Here is a 22706-nt window from a genome sequence, read left to right on the forward strand (position 1 = left end):
TCCGGTGGTTAGCCCTCCTCGAGCGCAGCGACCAAGTACTGAAAACATGCGAGGCTCGCTGTTTTCCGTCCGGTTTGTGGACTACTTTTTCTCTTTTTTTCGCAGCGCGATCTCGCTTGGCAGAAGTTGAGCGCTTTCCATGACATCGACCCTGTGACATAGGTAATTGCACTTTTGCCGGTTACATAGATGATTGCACTTTTGCCGATAGGTTTCACTACGAGTGAATTGTAGCAGCGCAATCGCGCTCTTTTTTCCATTTAATTTGGCAAGAAAAGTCCGGTTGGGAGTTTACAACTGCTAATAGCTCTAACTCGGAGAAATGCGAGACCCGTTGCATTGGAAATGATTGTTCTCTTTTTATTTTGTGGTATATGCCTGCAGTACAAATGTTTCAAATTTGAACCGTCCCACAAGCTTGTGAACACCAGCTTTATTGGCTTGGCCAATGTTTGTTGTTAGAGTCAGGATGTTTAGTCACTGACACCGCCGCTTGGATGTGTCAGTATCTCTGTTAGATTGCTGTTGTTCACATATTCTCAAATTCCCCTGTAGTGCCTTACTACCAGACTTACGGAGTGGTATCTCCACAGGACATATTAACAAGCACAATTACAGTTCGACAGAGTGTAAACTTGCACCCAGTAACTCCACTTGTGTTTCTCCTGGTATGCCCCCTGTATAGCGAAACTAGACCTTCAAGGAATTCAAAGATAAAGGACAAAATATTGCATCCAAGATATCGAAAGATGGATGTTCTGTACCTAAGTCCACATATATGTACCTTGAAGATATAAATATCTCTTCAAGGTACGTAGAAGTGGATTTAGGAATAGTAAATCTATACTTTCCCTCTATGCACTTACGTTTCGATATTTTGGTCCTCAAAGTTTGTCCATGATATTCTTGCATCGCGATATTCATAGATTCGATATTTGGCAGTACGATATTTTGTCCTCATAAATTCCACCTACGCATTGAGATGGTGGAATTTGCCTCTGTATCAGTGGTTCCAAAAGAGAGAATTTGCATGCAATAACATCTGTAATTCACTGACGCATGTTATTCTCCACTTCAGGAACACATAATTAATCTATATAGGACCATACAGAAATGCAAATTCTGGACTCTGTACTCCCTGTCACCTTCATCATGCAACTCGTGGGGTTAATGCACCCGTCACAGCTGTGCGTATTTTTTTTCGTTATTGTCTCTGGTAATTTTTTGTAAATCTCATCATGCTTGAAAGTGAGTTTACCCCGGAGTCAGTGGTACTTCTCCCTTCGGGGCTTAAGGACTAGGCCCTGCTTGTTTTCAGGCCTGTTTTTATTAAACCAAGATTAAATAATATTGATTATTCACTCTTGGTTTAATATCAAAAAGCTGACCTACTTCTGGAGCAGCAAGAGCCTAAGGCAGCTAGTGACACTGCTTGACGGCTGTCTGACGCGCATGATGGCGCCTGCACCACGCAACTGCGGCACCCTTCAGAGAGATTGCCAAAGCATGCTAAATGGTCACTGCTAAAGGTAGCCTTCAGCGCAGAAGACTTAAGCCCTGCAGTGCCCGTGGCAACACACCAATCAGCCTATCACCCAACTCTTTCCCAACTTGTCTAAGAGTTGCTAAAGGATGGAATTAAAAATTAGAAACCTACAGCTCGATTCTGTAACTGTACAAGTTCAAGGTTTCAGTTTCATGCTTCAACATTGGAAGCAGAATGGAGCTATGTGGCTCCCCTTGGGTAAATGGAACAGCAGGAGTCCAAACTACACTTGAGCTGTCAGAAAAGTAAATAAAAAAAACTTTAAATCTTGTGTGCATATGGGAGAGAGATTGCGTCTTTGAAATAGTGTGCATGTTTCAGCATGTCTGTGGGACCTATTCACAAACTGTGTTATTCAGTACAAAGCACACTACAAAATGCTATTCACAGACCTAAGTGCAGAGGTTACACCTCTGCCTCCACTTCAACTATATGTGTGGAGATCTCCACACCGACTGTGAAGTCTCCACACACACACACATGTATATGCTTTAGTAGAAAGTGTGGGAGGCAAATAGGGGAGAGGCTGGAAAATGGGGATTACTGACAAACAGGAAAAGTTAAAGGAGGAGTGAGGGGGATTTGAGCAGGTTCAGGGAGCATTAGAGAGGGGTTTAGAGAGGTGTGTCAGACCACCCACAGAAGAGTAAACCCATTACTATTCACAAACTGCACTTCTATAGTCACTAGCCAAAATGGGACCCAAAACCCGTAGTAAAGGACTTCAGCTAAGACATGGAGTAAATCTGGTAGTACACATGAACAACCACTGGTATTGTAACCCGCCCTTACCCAGAAAATAAAAAAATTAAGGGGTTAAGTTAAAGTCCCATAAGAAATAATGTTAAAAATAATTCATAAAATAGAACACATTTGTAATTTCATTATTTAAATACAAAGTATTTCATAACCTTTTTTGCATTTAGAACATCAATTTTAATAATTTTATTGCATAATTATTTTAAGTTACTTTTAACTATTTAATTCAAAATTAATTTCATAGTGCAGTATCATTTTTTATTTTTATATTTGAAATAAATGAGTACAAATAAATTATATTAATATTTATTGTAACATTTTGACTATTGTTTAGAGTTTAATAAAAAGTTAAATAAACTTTTTTTTAATTTTCCCTATACTTTGCCATAGGGAGGCTCCACAGTGAGGCGGAGAACTCCACATTTTAAAGTATAAGAAACATTTTAAAAGTTTATTAATGCGAAGTGTAGAATTTATTGAAATGAATTTGCTTATATTCTTTTACATTTTTTTGTTAAATTTACTTAATGAAAAAAGTTATTAAAATATTGTATAATTAAATTAATAATATGTACTATTTTTTATAAATTATATAAATTATTTTTAGCATTTAACTATTTTAATTTATATTTTTAACTATCCTAAATAATTTAATTGAATTTAATGTTATTTCCTATGGGCTTTTATTTTAAGTTCCTACCTCTATTATCTTCCAGTGCGAAGATCTTGCACTACTGGGGACTGGTTATGTGTGTTGCTAGAGTTCCAATTTTTTTTAGCAATCACTTACATTCTTTTACGGAGAATGGAGATGTGTATTTCTACACTTTTGAGTAATTTCAGACTTGGATTTTGTGAATAGCAAAAAGTGATAAAATCACGCATCAGAGTAAGAGTAAGTTTACACATGTAAATAATTCACAAGTGTATACTTGTGACTAGCCCATGAGTGTCTATGGGCCTGGTTATGCGCTTGGCGGATGGGATACTCCATCACAAACATGACGGATATCCCGCCCGCTGCATTACAAGTTCCATTATATCCTATGGAACTTGTAATATGGCGGGCGGGATATCTGTCATGTTTGTGACTGTGTATCCCACCCTCCAAGCTTGTAATCAGGCCCTATGTGTGAGTGAGAGAAAGTGATTCAGTGAAGGAGTGAGTCAGAGTGAGTGAGAATGAGCCATTGGAAGAGTGAGTACAAATGCGAATGAATGAGAGTGAGTGAGTGAGAATGACAAAGTAGTTCAGAGTGAGAATGAGTGAGTCACAGACTAAGTGAGTCTAGTGAGTTAGGGAAAAAATGAGACTTATTGCTTCATTACTAGTGTGGCGGTCCAAGGACCGCCACATTGGCAGTGACAGTCAGATAGCGCACTCTAGGTGGTCTGCCTAAAGACCACAGTTCCCACCAGGAACGTCATTCCTGATGTGGTGAGTCCAGTTGGGGCTGTACTCAGCCAGGACAGTGATGAGCTCATCGCTGCCTGGCTGATTACAACCCCATTTACCGCCAGCCTTTACATGGTGTTTGCACCACCATGGAAAGGCTGGGGGTAAGCCAGTACTGGGGGCCACAGGGGCCCCTGCACTGCCCATGGCCATGGCATGGGCAGTGCAGGGGTTCCCCTGACCATCACCGTTGAAATGTGCAGTGTCTGCTTTGCAGACAGTGTGCATTTTGAGGGTGCTGGAGTGCTACGATATTGGCCTCTGCTCTTAAGGGCCTCTGCTCTTAAGGGCCCTTATGGGAACCAAGGCCAATATTGTAGCACTGTTCCTGCCAGACAGCCCGGCGTAAAGGTATATTACAATGGTCTGGACTGTCAGCCCTGCAAGAACATTGTAATACGCTTGAAAAGAATGCCTCCGCCATGGCAGTGGCATCCTACCCGCGAGTTTGGCGGTCCTGCGGTGGGACCGCCGAACTCATAATTAGGCCCTTCTCACAATTAAAATCAGTGAGACTGATTGAGTTACAGTGAGTCAGAGTGAGGAGAATGAGTGGGACTAAGTGAGAATGATTGAGAGTTGGTGAGACTAGGTGAGTCACAGTGAGATTGAGTTAGTGCGAATGAGTGTGATTGAATGAGACTTAGTGAGACTAAGTGAGTCCGACTAAGCAAGACTTAGGCAGAATTGTTGAGGCTAAGAGGGACTTGGTGAGTTACAGTGAGATTGAGTTAGTGAGAATGAGTGGGAAGGAGTGAGACTTAGTGAGACTCAGTGAGTAAGAATGTGTGGGATTGAATGAGAATTGGTAAGACTTGGTGAGTCCGAGTGAGACTGATTGAGTGAGAGTGAATGGGACTGAGTGAGAATTAGTAAGACTGAGCCTGACTGACAATGAGTGAATATGAATCGATGAGACTGATGGAGTCAGAGTGAGAGGAATGGTTGAGTCAGGGTAAGTCATTATGAGACTGAGTGAGTCAGAGTGAGATTGAGTGAGAATGAGTGGAATTGAGTGAGAAGAGTGATACTGAGTATTCATGAGTCAGAGTGATAATGAGTTAATTGGAATGAGTAAAAGTAAGCCAGACTGAATGAGACTGAGTGAATGAGAGAGAGAGAGACCTAGGGCTTGATCACGAAGGGCCTCTGCAGTCGTGGTGGAGGCTCCACAGCTGTGGCAGAGCCTCAGCACTAGGGGTAAAATCTCCACAAGGAGAATTATCATTGAGGGGATTTCACCCCACGTGCTGAAACTCCCCCATGACCATGAGACCTCTGCCATGAGTGTGGAAGCCCTTTGTTCATCAGGCCCACAGTGTGACTGGGTGAGTCAGAGTGAAACTGAGTGAGTCAGACTGATTACAAATTAAAGATTCACCGTGAGATTGAGTGAGTCCGAATGAGAGAGAGTAATTGGGACTGAATGAGACTAAGGGCCTTATTATTAGTTTTGTGGTCTCACCATGGGACCGACAAACTTGCAAGGGATGACGCCACCACCATGGCAGTGGCGCCAGCCCGTGCATATTACAAATGTTGCCACTCGGCTGACCGACGGGAACAATGTAGTATGTGGTTCCCACTGGGCTGCTCGGCGGGAACAGTGCTACAATATTGGTCTTGCTTCCCTTAAGGGAGCCAACGCCAATACTGTAGCTCACAGCACCCTCGGAATGCCCACTGTCTGCAAAGCATTCCAACGGTCCTGGGCAGGGGTGGCCCTGCACTGCCCATGCCATGGGAATTGCAAGGGTCCCCCTGTGGTCCCCACTGGGTTTCCACCAGCCTTGTCGTGGCGGGGACCCCGGCATGAGAAGACTGGTGGAAAGCTGAGTTGTATTCATCCAGGCGGCGCTGAAGTGAGCACTGCCCTGGCTAAGTACAACTCAGACCGCTGTCGGACCGTCGGGAACTACGTTCCTGACAAAGACAGTGATGGCCTGACGGGTTAGCCCACCAGAGTTGTAATGTGGCGTTCGGAATGCCACAGTTGTAGGGGTCCGACTGTCACAGTGAGGCTGGCTGTCCTTGGACTGCCAGCCTCCTAATGACACCCTAAGTCAGTCTGAGTCAGTAAAACTGACACTGAGTGATTCAGAATGAGTGATAATGAGTGTGACTCAGTGACACTGAGTATGAATGGGTGAGGCTGAGTGGGTCAGAGTGAGAATGAGTGAGACTGTGTCAATTAGTAAGACTGAGTGAGAGCGAGTGAAAGTGAAGGAAAGTGTGAATAAGAGTAAGTGGGTAGGAGTGAATGAGACAGAATAAGAATGAATGAGTAACATTGAGTGCAAGAGATTGTGAGCGAACCCTCTGAGAACAAGTAGGCTCACTGACAGGAGTTTGAGCCAAGGATTATGCTCAACCACTTATAACGGTCACTCTTGTTTTGGTAGTGCCAGTATCTCTCATGGATGGTAAGTGTGTAAAGGTTATAGACCTCCTACTGGTGTGCTCATTGGCTCCATGGTTTCAGAGTCACGTTTTTTGTCTCATGTAATGCTCACTATGAGTTCTCCACGTGTGGGTGCAGCATTACCAGGGAGCTGGTGTGTGTAATAGCTGCCTGCAACTCCTGCAGCACTACACATGGGCTCAGCGCAGTGTCTCTGGAAATCAAACTCACACTCAGCTATGGGCAATCAGGCAGTGTACAAAGAGCTGGTCTGACAAGTCAATGCGTGGGCCAGTTTTCTGACTGTGTGTGGCCCCGTTTTGTGGTCTGCTTTTTGACTATTGATTTTCCTGGTTCTAAAACAAACACTGCTTGCAGCTAGCTCAAATCAATGCGTTTTCCATACCTTGCAAAACACTTATACAGCATGACTTTACAGGTTCAAAACTGCCACCATTTGCAAACTTGGGACCGTTTTTTAGCTTTCTAGTTCACAAATGGGTGCCATGTTTATTTTGGTTCTCAGCTGTATTTTCTGTCCTAGTCCGACTCTGCCTAGAATGACCAGCTCTGGAGTTGGTGGATGCAGCAATTCTGGGCCTAGAGACAAAAGCCAAACTAGATTTATGCAAAGCGTAGTGTCCCTGTAGATAATATTCCCTGCCACACTCCTAATGATGGTCATGGCCTCTCGGGGATGTGATGGGTGCATGTGTTCTCTAAAATTTCGTTAATTCTTTAAAATCATTTTCTCCTCTTCTGTTTTTCACAGGATCTTTGAAGCTGGCAATGACTCACCCAGAGTTTTACTGGTATGTGGACGAGAGTCTAACACCAGAGAACATGCGCAGTTCGCTGCTACGCAGTGAGATCCTCTTTGGAGCGCCACTGCCTGGTTACTACTCATTGGATGATCGATGGGAAGAACAGCGCAGGAAGTTCCAGGACTTTGTCATTTCCTACGTGGCTGTCCTGGAGAAGGAGTCCACAAGGTGAGAGGTCACATGACAAGGCCAGAGGTCAACAAGGCTCTGCTGGAATATTTAGAAATCAAAATTATTAGAATGCAGATTGTTTACACAATTTTGTCGTATACAAAATATCTTCTATAATTTGGCATTTCAACTACTCTCGTGTACCAACAATTGCAGTTAGCTAAATGTCATTGGTGAAGTAGTATCTTTAGTGAGAGACATTAAAAATAGCATGAAGTTCAAAACGGTTTTATTTACGGTATGCATGTTTTCACAATGGCAAAGGACAGAGGTGAAACTACCCTCCATAATGCCACAGCATATTGTATGACACACCTGGTCACCTCCTGTTGCCATGCAACACATATAGTAAAAAACATGCAGTTTGACAAAATAGACCACAACCTTTGTTTGCTATTAAGCAAACATGAATTAACCCGTCCTCTGTGCTGTAGTCGATTTCACGGAAAATAATTATTGCAGCTAATTTAAATAGGAACTCAGCACCAAACAGGTTCCTGAGGACTCCTAAGCCGACAGTGGGCTATAATCACAATATAAAATAAGGTAACTGATATGTTTTTGTCATACCTTCCTATGCATAAGAGGAAGGGATAAGTACTACCCAGTCTGTGCAAGACTTGAAACCAATTTGAAACTAAATGTGCCAAATACACAATATAAAGTGCCTGTTTAGTTTCTGATGAGTTTATACAAGCAGTGTTTTATTAATTCTTACACTCATGCATCAATTCATCCACCCACAGACCAAGGACCTTATTACAGCATTGGCGGTTCGAGGGCCACCAATGTTGCAGTGGCAGTCGGACCACCACGGTTGCGACTGCCACATTACGAGGTAGGCAGGCAGACCCGCCAACCTTCCGCCGTTCCCACCAAGATCTTCGATCCAGACGGGCTGATGGCAGGGGCAGGTTGTAATCAGCCAGGGCGGCGCTGAATTCAACACCGCCCTGCTGACTACAACCTTTTTCGCCAGCCTTTTCACGGTGGTACCACAGCCATGAAAAGGAGGGTGAGGGGAGGCTGCAGTACCCATGCCATGGGCAGGGTCCCCCTGTCCAGCACCCTCAAAATGTGTGCATTTCGAGGGTGCTGGAGCCCCCTGCTTGCAGCAGCATTGCTGCCGGCTCAATTATAAGCCAGCGACCACGCTGCCACAACTTTCCCACTGGGCTGACCGTTGGAAACTTTGGGAAAGTCATAACGGGGCCGGCAGGGAGGTAGCTAGCAGGGTGGCGACCACCCCGTCGGGAGTTTGGCGGATGGGTGTTCCCGTCTGCCAAAATCATAATCGGGCTCTTATTATTGCACACACTCAATAAAATAAATCAAAGAAGGTGGTAACTGTCTCTCAATAGTGTTGTACATAGTTCATTGTAGTTTTAAAGTTTTATAATAAAGGTCATATTTAGAAGCAACATGTAGACAATTTTGAATTAGAAAACAATACACTATGGATAGTACCAGGCCAATATAGCAGCCCGGTTGAGACTCCGAGGCTCTTCTGGAGTCTTGGCCGACAGATGAAATGAGTGCCAAGTAGTAGCCTGGTTGCATTGTCTGGGGAGTTGAAATAAACTCTAAAAAGAAAACAAATTAACACAGGAAAAGAAAATAAGTTAAAGGGGACCTGTACTGTGCCACTGAGTCACGCTCATGGGCAACCAGATGTCCACATGTGATCAGGAAAAATGCCATTATTTATAGGGCAAAAGAGCTGTTGACTGAAGTGGGTTGACCCACTGGCCCCTGCTGTATGCTGTCATGAATGGTAGCAAAGTGTGAATGACACTTAGACCAATAGCAGAAATGGTCAAGGGGGGTAAGCAATAGAGTCAGGTGGGGCTGTAGGGCAATCTCCAGTGCCAGAAGAGCTGGCCTGACCGGTCAGTATATGGGACATATTTTGGCTGTTTGTGGACTTTTTTTTAAAGGTCTGGTGGGCTGTTTTTTACTGTTGCAAATCACCTATGCACGGGCCACTTTTTTAGCTATCTGATTCACTAATAGACAGGGGCGTAGCTTCGCAGGGTGTTTAGGGTGTTAAAACCCGCTGATAAATGTATTTTATGATAAATAGTTGAGTACAGATGCTCTCAGTTGTGTATGGTGAGGTGTCTGTTGGATTTCACCAGGAGGTTTTACACACACAAACACACACACACACACACACACACACACACCCCTTCTCTCTGTTTGGAAACACCTAAAAAAGAATGGTTATTTCACAAAATAATGTGTTTTCTGTCACTTACTACCCCCAGCCAATTCGGACTCCTTTCCACTGCCCCTTAAGCCCCTCTTGTGCACCCTTCTTGTTGTCTAATGCATTTTCACATTATGTGCCAGCATGATTGTTGGGAAATCTGAAGCTCACACTCCCCAATCTTGCTGGCCAAACTACACCCCTGCTACTAGAGGCCAGATTTATTTTGGTGCCTGAGCCTATTTGCTGACCTAGTCCGATGCTGGTAAAAATCCTTTTCCTACCACTGTGATCTGTGAGATTCCATGTAACAAAATACATGTCTATGTGCTTTGTCACCGAATAATAATAATCTGTTTCATCAAGAGTTGGCTGCAAGATTCCCAAGCACAGAGTCTCTTATAATAGCTATGTATTTATTAATTCTCTGAGGGAGGAATGATTTCTTAGTTGTTGTGTGCATTATGTGGTAAAGAGAATCCGTTGTTTTCTTCAGTAAAGTTCAGGTTCTGTATGGTGGGACCGATCTCTTTGATTACGAAGTGAGGAAAACCTTCAGCAATGACATGTCCCTGGCCTTCATTAGCAGCAGTTGCATCGCTGTACTCGTGTATCTCCTCACCTCCTGCTCAGGTGAGTAAAGTGAGCAAACAAACCTATGGAGGACATTGTGAGTGCAAGATATGCTTTTTCTTGTGCTGTATGATGAGCTGCTGTTCAGAGAGAGGTTTTTAAGTACCTTATGGGAGCCTTTCTAGAGAGCTAGGTGCTGATATGTATGCAGGCCTCACTGCAAAGTGAAACCCTACAGTATATGGTGAATGCTTTCTTACAAGGCTAGGTGGTGAGGTATGCACTGGTCTCACTGCACAGAAAAAACCCTGGAGTATATGATTGGTGCCTTTCTGAGTTGAGTAGGCAGGCCTCCCTTCAATGGGAAAACGTGGGGTAACTGATGGGTTCTTCTCTCCAGGTCTGCCCACTAAGGTGTGTGGTAACCAGCACTTCTGTATGAATGTTTTGATATATGATGAAAGCACTTAGAAGACATGATTGATCATGACTACAATCCTGGGTATTTGGGTGTCTCTTTTCTGCTGCACTTCTCCCCATTCACCTAACGTATGGCCCCTCTGCTGTATCCCTAATGGGATAGCAAGTGTGCCATGGGTCTTAATGCCAGTAAGGATCCTGGTCCCTGCCCCTTGCCATAATTGGATGCAGGGGCCCCTACCCAGGAGTGATGCAGCTGCAGTGGCATTATTGCCACTGCAGCTGCTGCATTAAAGATGCTCCTGGTGTTTTTTCCCATGTTGTCCCGCTTCTCTATAGAGATTAGTTTAGCATCTACAAAGAAACAAAATCCAGCCAGGTACTTTAAAATGGTCAAGTTGTTGTAGAGATTTATGGTTGGCAGTGGCACCCTCCAGACTGGTGGAACTCACAGGGTCCACAGTAACTCCTCAGAACATGAACCACCAGTGACTTTGAGCACCAAAAAGCTTTGGAAACAATGAGCCCTGGGAACTACCTTCCCATGGTTTCTTAATCAAGACGACTAGTCAAGGCAAAGAGATTGGAATCCCAAGACACCTGGTGAAGAGGAAAAACCTCTGTGTCCCACTGGGTCGGCATGCGGGCCCCGTTTGTGTCGTTGGGGGTGCATGACTGGTCAGGAGTGCCCAGGTTCACCACACTGCAGTAGTGGAAAGCGGCTACACAGCTTCTCACCCACATGTGAAACGGATCTCTGTGGTTCTTTCAGTGGGACTGCAAGATCCTCGTTGCTGCTGGGTGCTCACACCCTGTGATGACCTCCATATTGTTTTTCAATTATCAGGGTTTTGTGCTGGTCTTCCTCTTGGTCTGCACTTCTCTTCAATAAGCAGAACAACTTCTCGCCCTTCCGTGTAAGCCACAGTAAAATAGTATCCTTCCAGAAAATATGGCCTGTTTCCAGCGTTTGGGTTCTCCCATAAAGCATCTCTCTGTGCTGCTTCAGCCAGATTCTCCTTTCATTGTCCAGATTAAATACACATTTATTGGCGAAAAAGACAAGTACTAACTCACCTTTTAAGTAATGGCATGAAGCTTTAGGCCTTTATTTTGCTGGCTTTCGATGCAGAGTGGAGCCGTGTCTTGTGAGTATGAATGACGGAACCTATTTGGATCCTGAGAGACTCCGTAGCATGATGACGTAAGAGTTAGAACGTGGGGCAGTGAATGCAAGTTTAAAAGTATAGGTTCACAGTCACATACTGAAGAATAAAGACGTGTAATACACAGCTCCATGTGTCGTGTACACATTAGCGGGTACCCAGGCTGGGGAGGACTCTACAACAGGAAGAGTTCAGAGTAGTGAGAAAAGATTCATGGTGGTTGTTAGATCTGAGCAAGAGAGTTAAAGCAAAGTTTCCTTCTTGGTTGCTAGATAAAGGGCATCATACAGATTAATGGGTCCACTATGTAAAAATAAGGCAGGCCAGGAAAAAAACAAACATGGGCGGACGACACTGATTTTCCAAGCCATGCTAGGGCTTCTTTCCTTACATGGTAGGCTGTTACACAGAGAGAAACCCTGAGGTTTGTAATGGGGATATTGGTGTAGGGCAGGATAATGTGTTGTATGGCAGGCTGCAAAGTGAAACCCTTTCTCATATGATGACAGCATATCTACGAAGCTGGATATTGGGGCAAATGATGGGAACATTGAGTCTGTGGCAGGCTACTGTTCAGAATTCAACCTTGTGTTAAACAGAATCTGAGTGTAACTTGGTTCAATTGCAAAACGGTATATTTGCTTTCTGCCCCTGCTCTTCTTTGGCCCATTTTTCTCCTTCTGTGTCTGTGATTGATAGATTCTCCTTTCACATATCTTAAACCATGTCTGACTGCAGTAGAAAGCCTTCCCCTAATTGAAAATTCTGTCCTCCCATATCTTGCACTGTATCTGTGTGCAGCTGATAGTGTGTTTCATCCATTGTACCGCTTCCCGTTTCTGTGTGTCACAGTCACTTTATACACACCTTCCTGTTTCTGAGATTGATCGTGACTGTCCTCACTGTTATTTTCTAATCTTTCATTTGCGTTGACAATCTTCCCCCGTTCTATTCTTTCTCCTCTCTTTGTGTGGATTGCACCTTCACCCTCTGAAGACTTTGCTTCTCTCTCTGCAGTGTTCCTGTCCTTGTTTGGCATCGCCAGTATTGGTCTGAGCTGCCTAGTTGCCCTTTTTCTCTATCACGTGGTGTTCGGTATCCAGTACCTAGGAATCCTCAATGGCGTCGCTGCCTTTGTGATGGTTGGAATCGGTAAGTCACTGTGGTCTTCAGACGGATACCCTGAGGGTGCAAGCGGGACCCTCATCCTGGGAACACTCTCATCCGTTCACAGATGGAATGGCCGATAGGGAAATCAAGCGAATCGCTGGCTGCTCCCTAATGAAATTTACAGGGTTTGATGCTGCTACCTCACTTGGATCACAGACTAGAAGAGGACATCATTTTGATAACACATCATGAAATTAGGCAAGAAATTACCTTAAATAGGTGACAAAGCAAACAATGGTCACATTGGATTACATAGCGGCGATGGGCTCACTTTGGTAACAAAGCACAATATGATCTTACTGTGGCACACTGCATAAAAAGAGTACTAGAAGCTTTTTTGGACACCCACCCTAGTTCCACAATTTCTTTCTCCTTTCCTCTGACATCCAACCTTATGCTTGGCACAATCACAACACTTTCTTCAACAGAATTTGGTGGCGTGCAGAAACACACTGCAGAGGAAGCAATGTGGTCCTTCGAAAGTAACACAGTCCTAACCCACTAATGGGAGTCTGGAGGAACAATTGAAAAGTGAGACTGGCAGCTGAAATGTCAATATTGGGATCTGGGTGTTTTGGGAGCTCCAATGTAATCCATATAAAGCATGCGGTAGTCTTTGTGTTGCCAGAGTGCAAGTGTGGACAAAATCATTTATTCAGTAAATATTACCAAATCGCACTGGAAATTCGGTACGAACCTGTCCAACAGAATAAGATAAGGAGTATTAAACCTAAGAGAATGCCTCACTTTACCACCAAAGGAAATGGCTTCCTTTAAATTACATAGCACAACATGGCCTCTTAGGCCAAACAACAGAAAGTGATCACACTTGAATAACAGAGCAGAAAAAAGTAGGGTAGGAAAATTTAGTAATTAAAAAAATGATTAAAATTACCATGCTTGCAAAGACCACTAGGATATGACATATTAAGTCACAAACCTGGCAGATGCATCACTTGGAGAACATTGCAGGAAATTATTTCAGTTAGTAACAAATAAAAAAACACTTGCACAGTAGTAACACATCAGGACATTATCTTGCTTGGGTAAGGGATTTGGCTTCACTTGAGTCACGCAGAAGTGAAAGAAATCTCGTTGTCGGTGCTGCATGATATGATGTTACTGGCAAGTGCGGGAATCCTGCCAAATATGCTGCAGGATAGTTATGACTTCATTTCAAAAAGAAGGACATGGTACTTAATTGGGTTACATGATGGGAAATTACCTCCTTTGCTTCATAAAGCAATAAGGTATGACCTTACTAGGGTTACAAAGCAAGAAATTACCTTTCTTGATTCAGATGCTAGGAATGCTGTATTACTCAATAGGCCAGAAAGCATGACATCGCTTTGCTGAAATAAATAGCAGGTAAGGATGTCAGATGGGCAACACAGCAGGAAATGGCCATTTTTAGTAGCACTGCAGCATATGATATTAGTTAGTAACACCCTTGGTTTTGTCTCCTCATCAGGCGTTTTCTGAAATGTCTGCTATTGACCTAAATGCAAGATGTCACTCATGGTTTTCTCCATGAGGAAGATGTACATGCCTTGCTTTTCCGATGAGTCCCTCCTGTATTTCTGATTGTGTCCCTTTATTCCCGACAGGTGTGGATGATGTATTTGTGTTCATCAATACGTACCATCAGGCCACCCACCTGAGAGAACCACAAGCACGGATGATTCACACGCTCCAGACAGCGGGGAAGGCAACTTTCTTCACTTCCTTCACCACCGCTGCTGCCTACGCTGCAAACATCTTTTCTCAGGTCTGAAAATATATACAGATAACACCTTCTTACAATGACAGATGGCGGGGAGAAGCCTGCAACAGAGTCGAGAAAAGTAGCACGGTATCTTAAGGAGGTAGGCAGGATGATGGACAATTTAGAAAGGAGAAAGGAAGCGTGCCATGACCTATAGAGGATATTGCAGGGATGGCACAACTCACAGAGCAGATGAGAGAAATAGCGCTACCCATTAAAGATATGGGAGTCGTGACAATGACAAAGGAGAATGGAGAATTGTCATTATCCTTTGGGTAGATGACTGGAGTGGCACTCCCTTTTCAGGATAAAATGACAGAAATGGCTCAACCTGTACAGGAGATGGCACAACCCATAGCAGAAATGAGAATTGTGGCACTGATTGTCGAGGAAGAGAGAGGAAAGGCACAACCGATGGAGGGGACCATCAAAGCAGCACATTGTATGGCAGATGTTGAAAGGGGTTGCATAGCCCAAATGCAAAATGGAAGTGTTGGGACACTCCACCAACCAATGAGTACACCATTACAACATAGATGTGAAAGGCAAATATAATTCAACATCTGCATGCTGAGTATTGGTTCATAATAATTGTCAGAGAGTCGGCAAATGTCTTTCCCTAATGGTATGCTGCTGCTGCTGTCACTGACCCCGAATGGCTGCTGCCTCGTCAGTCACTTGGGTTCTAGTCCTAGATAGTGGGTACCTCTGTGTGTGTTTAAGAGTCTGTTGAATGAGGATAGTGAGCGTTACTAGTCATGAAAAGTGTGAACCGCTAGCTATAGGTAAAGCTGGTTGATTGTAGTGGACAGTGGGTATAATCAGTTATGAATGGTGGATGCCTCGCAATACATGGGGTGTCATATGTCATAGATAGTAAGTCTCAGGGCATAGTTAGCGAGTCTGTAGTTAAGGATAATGAGTCTCTAAACAAGGAAAACTGATCACTATTTATGTATAATGGGTTTCCAGTGGGTCTCCGGAGGTGGATGGTTAGTCTTAAATCTTAGGTAAATTGTCTCCAGTCAAAGATTATTTTGGGCCTGCAAGAGATTTAAAGTACACCGGCATAATTCATGTAATTTCTGGAACTTTCCATGATGCTTATTTTGCAAAATTCCCCAAATTATGCCATCATTCCACATTGCATAATTACGTGGCAGTTGAAGCAAAATGTTACCATGAGCGCTAAGGAATAAAGCAAAAGGTCTTAACGCAAGCGGCTGTCGCTCACGACACGTGTGTTTTTTGTGATATTTTTTTTCTATGTGAAATGTATCCTTGCATCAAACATTGATGCATTTCACACTAAAATTTAGTGCTTAGTGATGAATTTGCATTTTGTGTAATTATGTGTAATGTCACAGAATTGTGCTGAAATTTCACATAATTATGGGAAAGCAAATGACGCATATTTGGCACACCCTTATTTTTATTAAAGTCATACACGATGCAGCTTTATTCATAGGAAGTTGTCCTCTTGAAGTGGCTTGTAGGTTATTTTAAGATCATGGCTTTCGAATGAGTCTTTTGTCATAAATAATGTTCCTCTAGCCATAAATGTGCAATCAGCTGAGTAACAAAACAAATGACTTCATAAAAAACAATTTTATAGAACACGAATTCTGAGAAGCATTGCTGTTCTGGGAGAGGGGTTATCCCATGAACTCCCCTTCTCTAATTCCCCTGCTTTTTTACCTCTAACATTCCCTCTCCTTCCATCAATGTCCTTCTCCTTCCTTCCCCCTCACTTATTTTCAAGGATCAGACAACCCTCAATTCTCTTAATTCACCCAAATTATTTTATCTATCCCTTCCCTGTGCTCCTACCTTTTTCCACTTTTTATATAGACCCTCTGTTGTAGCCTCATCGTCCTTCTATATCCCTTTCCCCGCTCTACCTCATTTTATCTACTACTTTATTAAAACTGTTTCCTAAGTGGGATTTGCTATGGGGCCCACAAAGTTTTATTTAAAAAGATTGTTAAGTGAATCCCCCTTTCAAGCCCTATTGAAATACTTAATGTACATCATAAAAAAGTGTACAAAGTACGACCACATGAAATATATATATAAAGGAAATCGGGTCTAACACAGCGGTTGATGGTTGGGCTGAGTGTGAATGTTCTGCGAGGAGGTGAATTTTAACAACAAATCCTACGAATGTGACACTTCAACACCTACTATAGGGTGATAATTGAACTGCACTTACCAGGATCCATTGTGAAACCTACTAAGGAGCCCATTGGAGGGTGGGATGTTTAAAGGGACAAATATGTGCAGTGTTGTTGAATTGCTGAACCTCATGAGGAAGGACGCGAGTTCGAAACGCGCTGGGGAATTAAAGGGTGGAGTGGTTTCACTTGGATTTGTTTGTGCCATTATATTGAAACGGAACATGAGTGCGCCTCTAATTTCGGGCAACCTTTGTATGACATTTTATGACAGTGCTGCTCTCAGAGCATTATTCGGCACACATGAGAATTTCACCCTTGCAGGTTCTTGCTTGAAGCAAGCATCTACCAATTAAGATATACATTGTAAATGCAGCAAAAAGTTACACTATCCAATATTGCCCTTTATTTTCTCTCTTTATAATGCCGTTTTAAACCTACTTTATAGTGTCAATGTACAAATTAGACTAATAACAATCATAACATTATTGTATTAAACATATTTTAAACATTAGCACATTATCTCCACAAAAAATGCACATTTCTCATATGATTGACTGACATATCTACAGTTTCAGCTAAACAAAAATACTAAATGGATGACACATGTTCAAATCTGTTTGAAGAGTACTAAAATCAATTAGGAAATAATGTAACACACAATTAGTACATGTGTAGTATGGTCCTTTATTGCCATGTCAGGATTCAAGTGACATTTATAAATAAATGGACCTTCAGCCTCGTGGTTCATAAATGTCAGCAGATCCCCCTTCCCTCCCCCCGGTAGTATAGGCTCGTTTTACACAATGGCCCGTTATGAATTATTCTCTCTCAAATCATAGACTCTCAAAAATTGATTTAACGTATTTTGCTTTTCTATGACTTGAAACCTTACATATGGAGTCACCTTATTGAATACCTGGAGGGAGGTCAGTAGGTGAGACAGTACCCAAGTAAGGGCCAGGAGGGTATAAGAGGTTTGAAGGGGGCCCCTGCGTGGTGATTGAATGGTGGCTAGAAGGTGCTTACCGCTGACCTAAACATTGATGTGAGTGTTCAGATTTTGGATTGTCTTGAAAACCAGGGTGAAAAAGCTCATAGCTGATAACTTTTCATTGTACATAATTGGTCCCTAGCAATAATTAATGCACTCCTGGTGGTGCCGAGGACACATCACCTTGCTACCTGACTTTTGTTTGGGTTCCTCTGTGTAGATTCCAGCAGTCCATGACTTTGGCCTCTTCATGTCACTCATCGTCTCCTGCTGCTGGGTAGCAGTGCTGTTCATCATGCCAGCTGCCTTGGGAATCTGGAGCATCTACATTGAACCACTGGAAGATGCGTGCCAGGGAAGGTGAGCATGGGACTGGGATCAGACTTCTCGTCAATGGGAGGTGTGTGTATGGTGCATGATCCTATTTATCTGAAGCATCCGAATTAACTAGACATACTGAATCTGACTAGTCAAGGCCAGTCCCCAGTTTTTGAGACCACACATGTATAGCACACATAAACTGTGGCTAGTGTATCAAAACACTCTTATGTGTTCAACCCACTTGATGAACGACATGGTCATGGTTCACATAAGTGAAGATCATATAAGGAAGGTTCAGGAAAAGACACACCACAATTGTATTAATAATCATATTAAGTAGCAGTATTAAGTGCCCCCGCATTAGTGGGGACATTTTTCTTCTGCTGTCTAAAGGCAGCAGAAGGTGCTTGATTTTTAAACTTTGTAAGTTTTGCACTTAACTAAGTTCCTGAAGTTTTACAGAAGAATTTGCTTTGCAAAGATGCAAATTGCTCAAATTCTCAACTTTGCACATCTCTATTCTCAAAGTATAGTTCTAGGCCTCGAAACACTTTTTGTGTTTGTTGTCTTCATCCTGATGTTTTGCAAGATACTATGTGCTAGCCGGAGTTGCGTTTCTCTATGTTGATGTATTCTGTGGTGTGTGTCTTAATGCATGCAGATTGAGATTTATTCTATTGTTTGGATTTTCCAGTTGTTACAAAGGTGTGGTACCAGAATTTTGTAGTCAGAACATTGACATCAATTTCCTCTCCTAACTATTGTAAACAAAAATATCGCCCACTGGAGACAATAATAGTAAATGTACAGATAGAGGAACTATATTTCAGTAAACAAAAATATAAGAATACAATATGTTCGATGGCATGTGTAGCTGCAGATACACATGCTGTGCATATCTTGCCATCTAGTGTTGGGCTCGGAGTGTTACAAGTTGTTTTTCTTCGAAGAAGTCTTTTTGTCGAGTCATGGGATCGAGTGACTCCTCCTCTCGGTAATAGTGAGCATGGGCATCGACTCCTTTTTTAAATTGTTTTCTTTCAGCCGTCGGGTTCAGACATGTTCCCTCTTGCTCATAGCGTCAGTATTGTTTCAAACGTGTTTTCTTCTGCACTCGATCCGATAGTACCATTGGGATCAAGGAAACGCCCTTTTGGGCAATCGTGCCCACTTTGGGCCTGGTTGCCACTACTGCGTCATAGCCTAACGGATTGGACCCCATTCTGATTCTGTCCTCGGAGCCACGCAAAATTTCCTCACACCAATCAGCACTTGGTCTGTATTCTCTGTCTTTTTCTGGAACATCAAGTAGAAACCTGTAAGGCATGTCAGTCTTTTCGATTGATTAAAACGTTACGCAGTCGCAGGGCACGAAGACTAAAGATGGCATCCAAACATACAGAGTCCACCACCGACTCCCTCGAAGAGGAGCAGGCACAAAAGGCAGTTTTGATCCCAGACTCTGACTCAGAGCAGGGTTCAGATGACGACAGCCAGCCAATAGCAGCAGCCCAGTACTTGAGTACACCTGCCCCAAAACCAGATTTTAAAAAATCAGGCAAGGCCTTGGGTGCATCACTGCTGTCATACCATGGTTCCACCCCGAAAAAAATAATCGTCGACCTACCCATGGGTTTGGCTCTGAAAAAGGCCAAAACACTCCATCGACAGGTTATCACTCCTGGTTCGGTGTTGGGGTCAAGACGAAAAATACAAGCCTGAACCTCCAAACCGAGTCGACACCCAAAATCTTTGGATCCGAAAAGCGTACACTCAGCTTCGGAGCCGAAACCTCAGCTACCAGCTTCAAGCCCAAAACATCTTGGTCCGACTTTGGAGCCGAAAAAGACAACGTATACAGAAGAGACAGATCTTTTGGCTCGAAGGAAGCAGGTGCCCAAAACATTTACTGAACATTCCTCTAAGGGCACAAAACATACCTCTGAACATCAAATAGAGGAATCGGACATTCAACCTATTGTAGAGGTTATGGACAGCAAGCAAAGGAGAATCCAAATCCAGAAAGAAATTAGACACATTATTACTTCTCCGCCTCCACATACTAAAAGAAAGTTAGCATTTCAGGAGACTGTTAATACTGCCCCACCACCTTCAAAAATGTACAAGCAGAAGGAAAAACCGAAACCTCTTGAGCTTTCTCAACCACATTCACCACAACTTTCTTTTTCACCACAACCTCTCATTCCACCACCACCACCTTCACCATCACACTCTCACATTTCCTCACAAGAAGAAGAAAGGGGTGATTCCAGTTATACTGTAGACCCATGGGACATGTATGATTCTGATCCTATCCCATCTAATGATCCGGATCTCTACTCTACCAGACCATCTCCACCACAGGCTAGTACAGCATATAACCAAGTTATATCCAGGGCAGCTGCATACCATGGAGTACAAATGCATGCAGAACCTTTAGAGGAAGATTTCCTTTTTAATACCTTATCCTCAACTCATAAGCAATACCAGGGTTTACCAATGCTTCCTGGTATGCTTAAGCATGCAGAAGAAATATTTAAAGAACCAGTTAAAGCTAGGGTTCTGACACCGAGGACTGACAAAAAATATAAGCCTGCACCAACAGATCCAATTTACATCACACAACAATTACCACCAGATGCTATTGTGGTCAGTGCAGCCAGGAAGCAAGCCAATAGTCAGTCTTCTGGGAATACCCCACCCCCTGACAAAGAAAGCCGTAGATTTGATGCTGCGGGGAAAAGGGTGGCAACACAAGCAGCCAACCAATGGCGTATTGCCAAATCCCAGGCCCTGTTAGCAAGGTATGACAGGGCACATTGGGAGGAGATGCAAGAATTCTTGCAATACCTAACCAAATAACACCAAAAGCAGGTGCAGCAAACTGTGGAAGAAGGTCAGGCCATAACAAATAACCAAACTAGGTCTGCTCTAGATGCAGCTGACACTGCTGTTGGAGGAATTAATACCAGCATCACAATTAGACGGCATGCATGGTTGAGGTACTCAGATTTTAAACCAGAGATAAAACAGGCGGTCCTGAATATGCCGTTTAACAAACGGTACCTTTTCGGACCTGAGGTGGACACAACCATAGAAAAACTCAAGAAAGACTCTGACTCAGCAAAAGCCATGGGAGCCCTTTCAGAAACCACAATTTAGGGGAGGTTTTAAAACCCAAACTGCAGAGGCTTCCACCTCCCATCCAAAGCAAGGACAGCATTTTTACCCAAGGGGTCATTCGGAGGAGGCTCTTACAGAGCACAAAATTTCAGAGCCAGAGGTAAATTTGCAGCCTAAAAAGGTGCTTCCACACCCACTAAACAATGACTTCCCAAACATCCCACAGTCCCATACGTCTCCTGTGGGAGGAAGACTGCAACAATTCCATCCTCACTGGCAAAACATCACCACAGATAAATGGGTCCTCTCAATTATCTGCAATGGTTATTGCCTAGAGATCAACTCCACTCCACCAAATATTCCACCTCGTTCTCACATACTATTCTACTAAAACAAGAGGTACAATCTCTATTACTCAAAGAGGCAATAGAAATAGTTCATATCTCACAGCAAGGAACAGGAGTATACTCCCTATACTTCCTTATACCAAAGAAGGATGGTACTCTCAAACCTTTTTTCAGTCTCAGGTCTCTAAATCTGTATATCCTGTCAGAACATTTTCACATGGTCACTCTACAGGATGTCATTTCCTTACTTCAAAAACAAGATTACATGACAGCGTTAGATCTAAAAGACGCTTACTTCCACATTCCCATATACCGAGCTCACCGCAAGTATCTAAGGTTCATAATCGCGGGCAATCACTACCAGTTCAAGGTACTACCGTTTGGGGGTAACAACAGCACCAAGAGTGTTCACAAAATGCCTAGCTGTAGTATCAGCATACCTCAGAAGACAACACATACATGTCTTCCCTTATCTAGACATTTGGTTAATAAAATCGAGCACCATTCTAAAATGCCAACAACACACACAATACACAATAGATACCTTACACACATTAGGGTTCACAATCAATTACCAGAAATCTCATCTTCAGCCAGCACAAATTCAACCTTATCTAGGCACAATTCTGAATACTCAATCAGCATTAGCACACACAAATCCAAAGCCTTTCACTCCCTCATATCCCGAATGCAGGCCAATCAAACCTACACCATAAGATTTGTCATGAAACTATTGGGAATGATGGCATCATGCATAGCAATAGTAGCAAATGCACGTCTAAACATGAGACCACTGCAACAGTGTCTCTCGTAACAATGGTCTCAGGCACAGGGTCAGCTACAGGATCTAGTGTTGTTAGACTGCCAAACTTACAAATCTCTGCAATGGTGGTATCACAACAACTTAACAAAGGGACGGCCATTTCAAGACCCTGTGCCACAGACTATAATCACAACAGATGTGTCAATGACAGGTTGGGGAGTCCATCTCAACAATCTAACGATACAAGGGGAATTGTACTCAATCCAACAAACTTATCACATAAACCACTTGGCATTATTAGGGGTGTTCTTAGCCGTCAAGGCATTTCAACCACAGATTATACACAAAATAGTCTTAATAAGAACAGGCAACATGACAACAATGTATTACCTGAAAAAACGGGGGAGGACACACTCATCCCAATTGTCCCTTCTATCTCAAACAATATGGAAATGGGTAATTCACAATCACATTCACCTGCTAGCCGAATACGTCCCAGGGATACACAACAAGCTAGCGGACCT

The 22706-nt window shown here is 43.1% G+C and overlaps 1 protein-coding gene across 1 annotated transcript in view; it reads left to right on the top strand.

Annotated features, from left to right (window-relative positions):
- DISP3 (dispatched RND transporter family member 3) overlaps positions 1–22706 on the top strand; it is a 145722-nt gene that overhangs the window by 54763 nt on the left and 68253 nt on the right. The window contains exons 3-7 of the mRNA XM_069241240.1: positions 6935–7154; positions 9863–9999; positions 12543–12677; positions 14303–14463; positions 17849–17988. Of these exons, the coding sequence (XP_069097341.1) occupies positions 6935–7154; positions 9863–9999; positions 12543–12677; positions 14303–14463; positions 17849–17988 (793 nt within the window). The remainder of the gene's footprint in view (positions 1–6934; positions 7155–9862; positions 10000–12542; positions 12678–14302; positions 14464–17848; positions 17989–22706) is intronic.

Source organism: Pleurodeles waltl, chromosome 6 (assembly GCF_031143425.1).
Source record: "Pleurodeles waltl isolate 20211129_DDA chromosome 6, aPleWal1.hap1.20221129, whole genome shotgun sequence".
Taxonomy (NCBI): Eukaryota; Metazoa; Chordata; class Amphibia; order Caudata; family Salamandridae; genus Pleurodeles; species Pleurodeles waltl.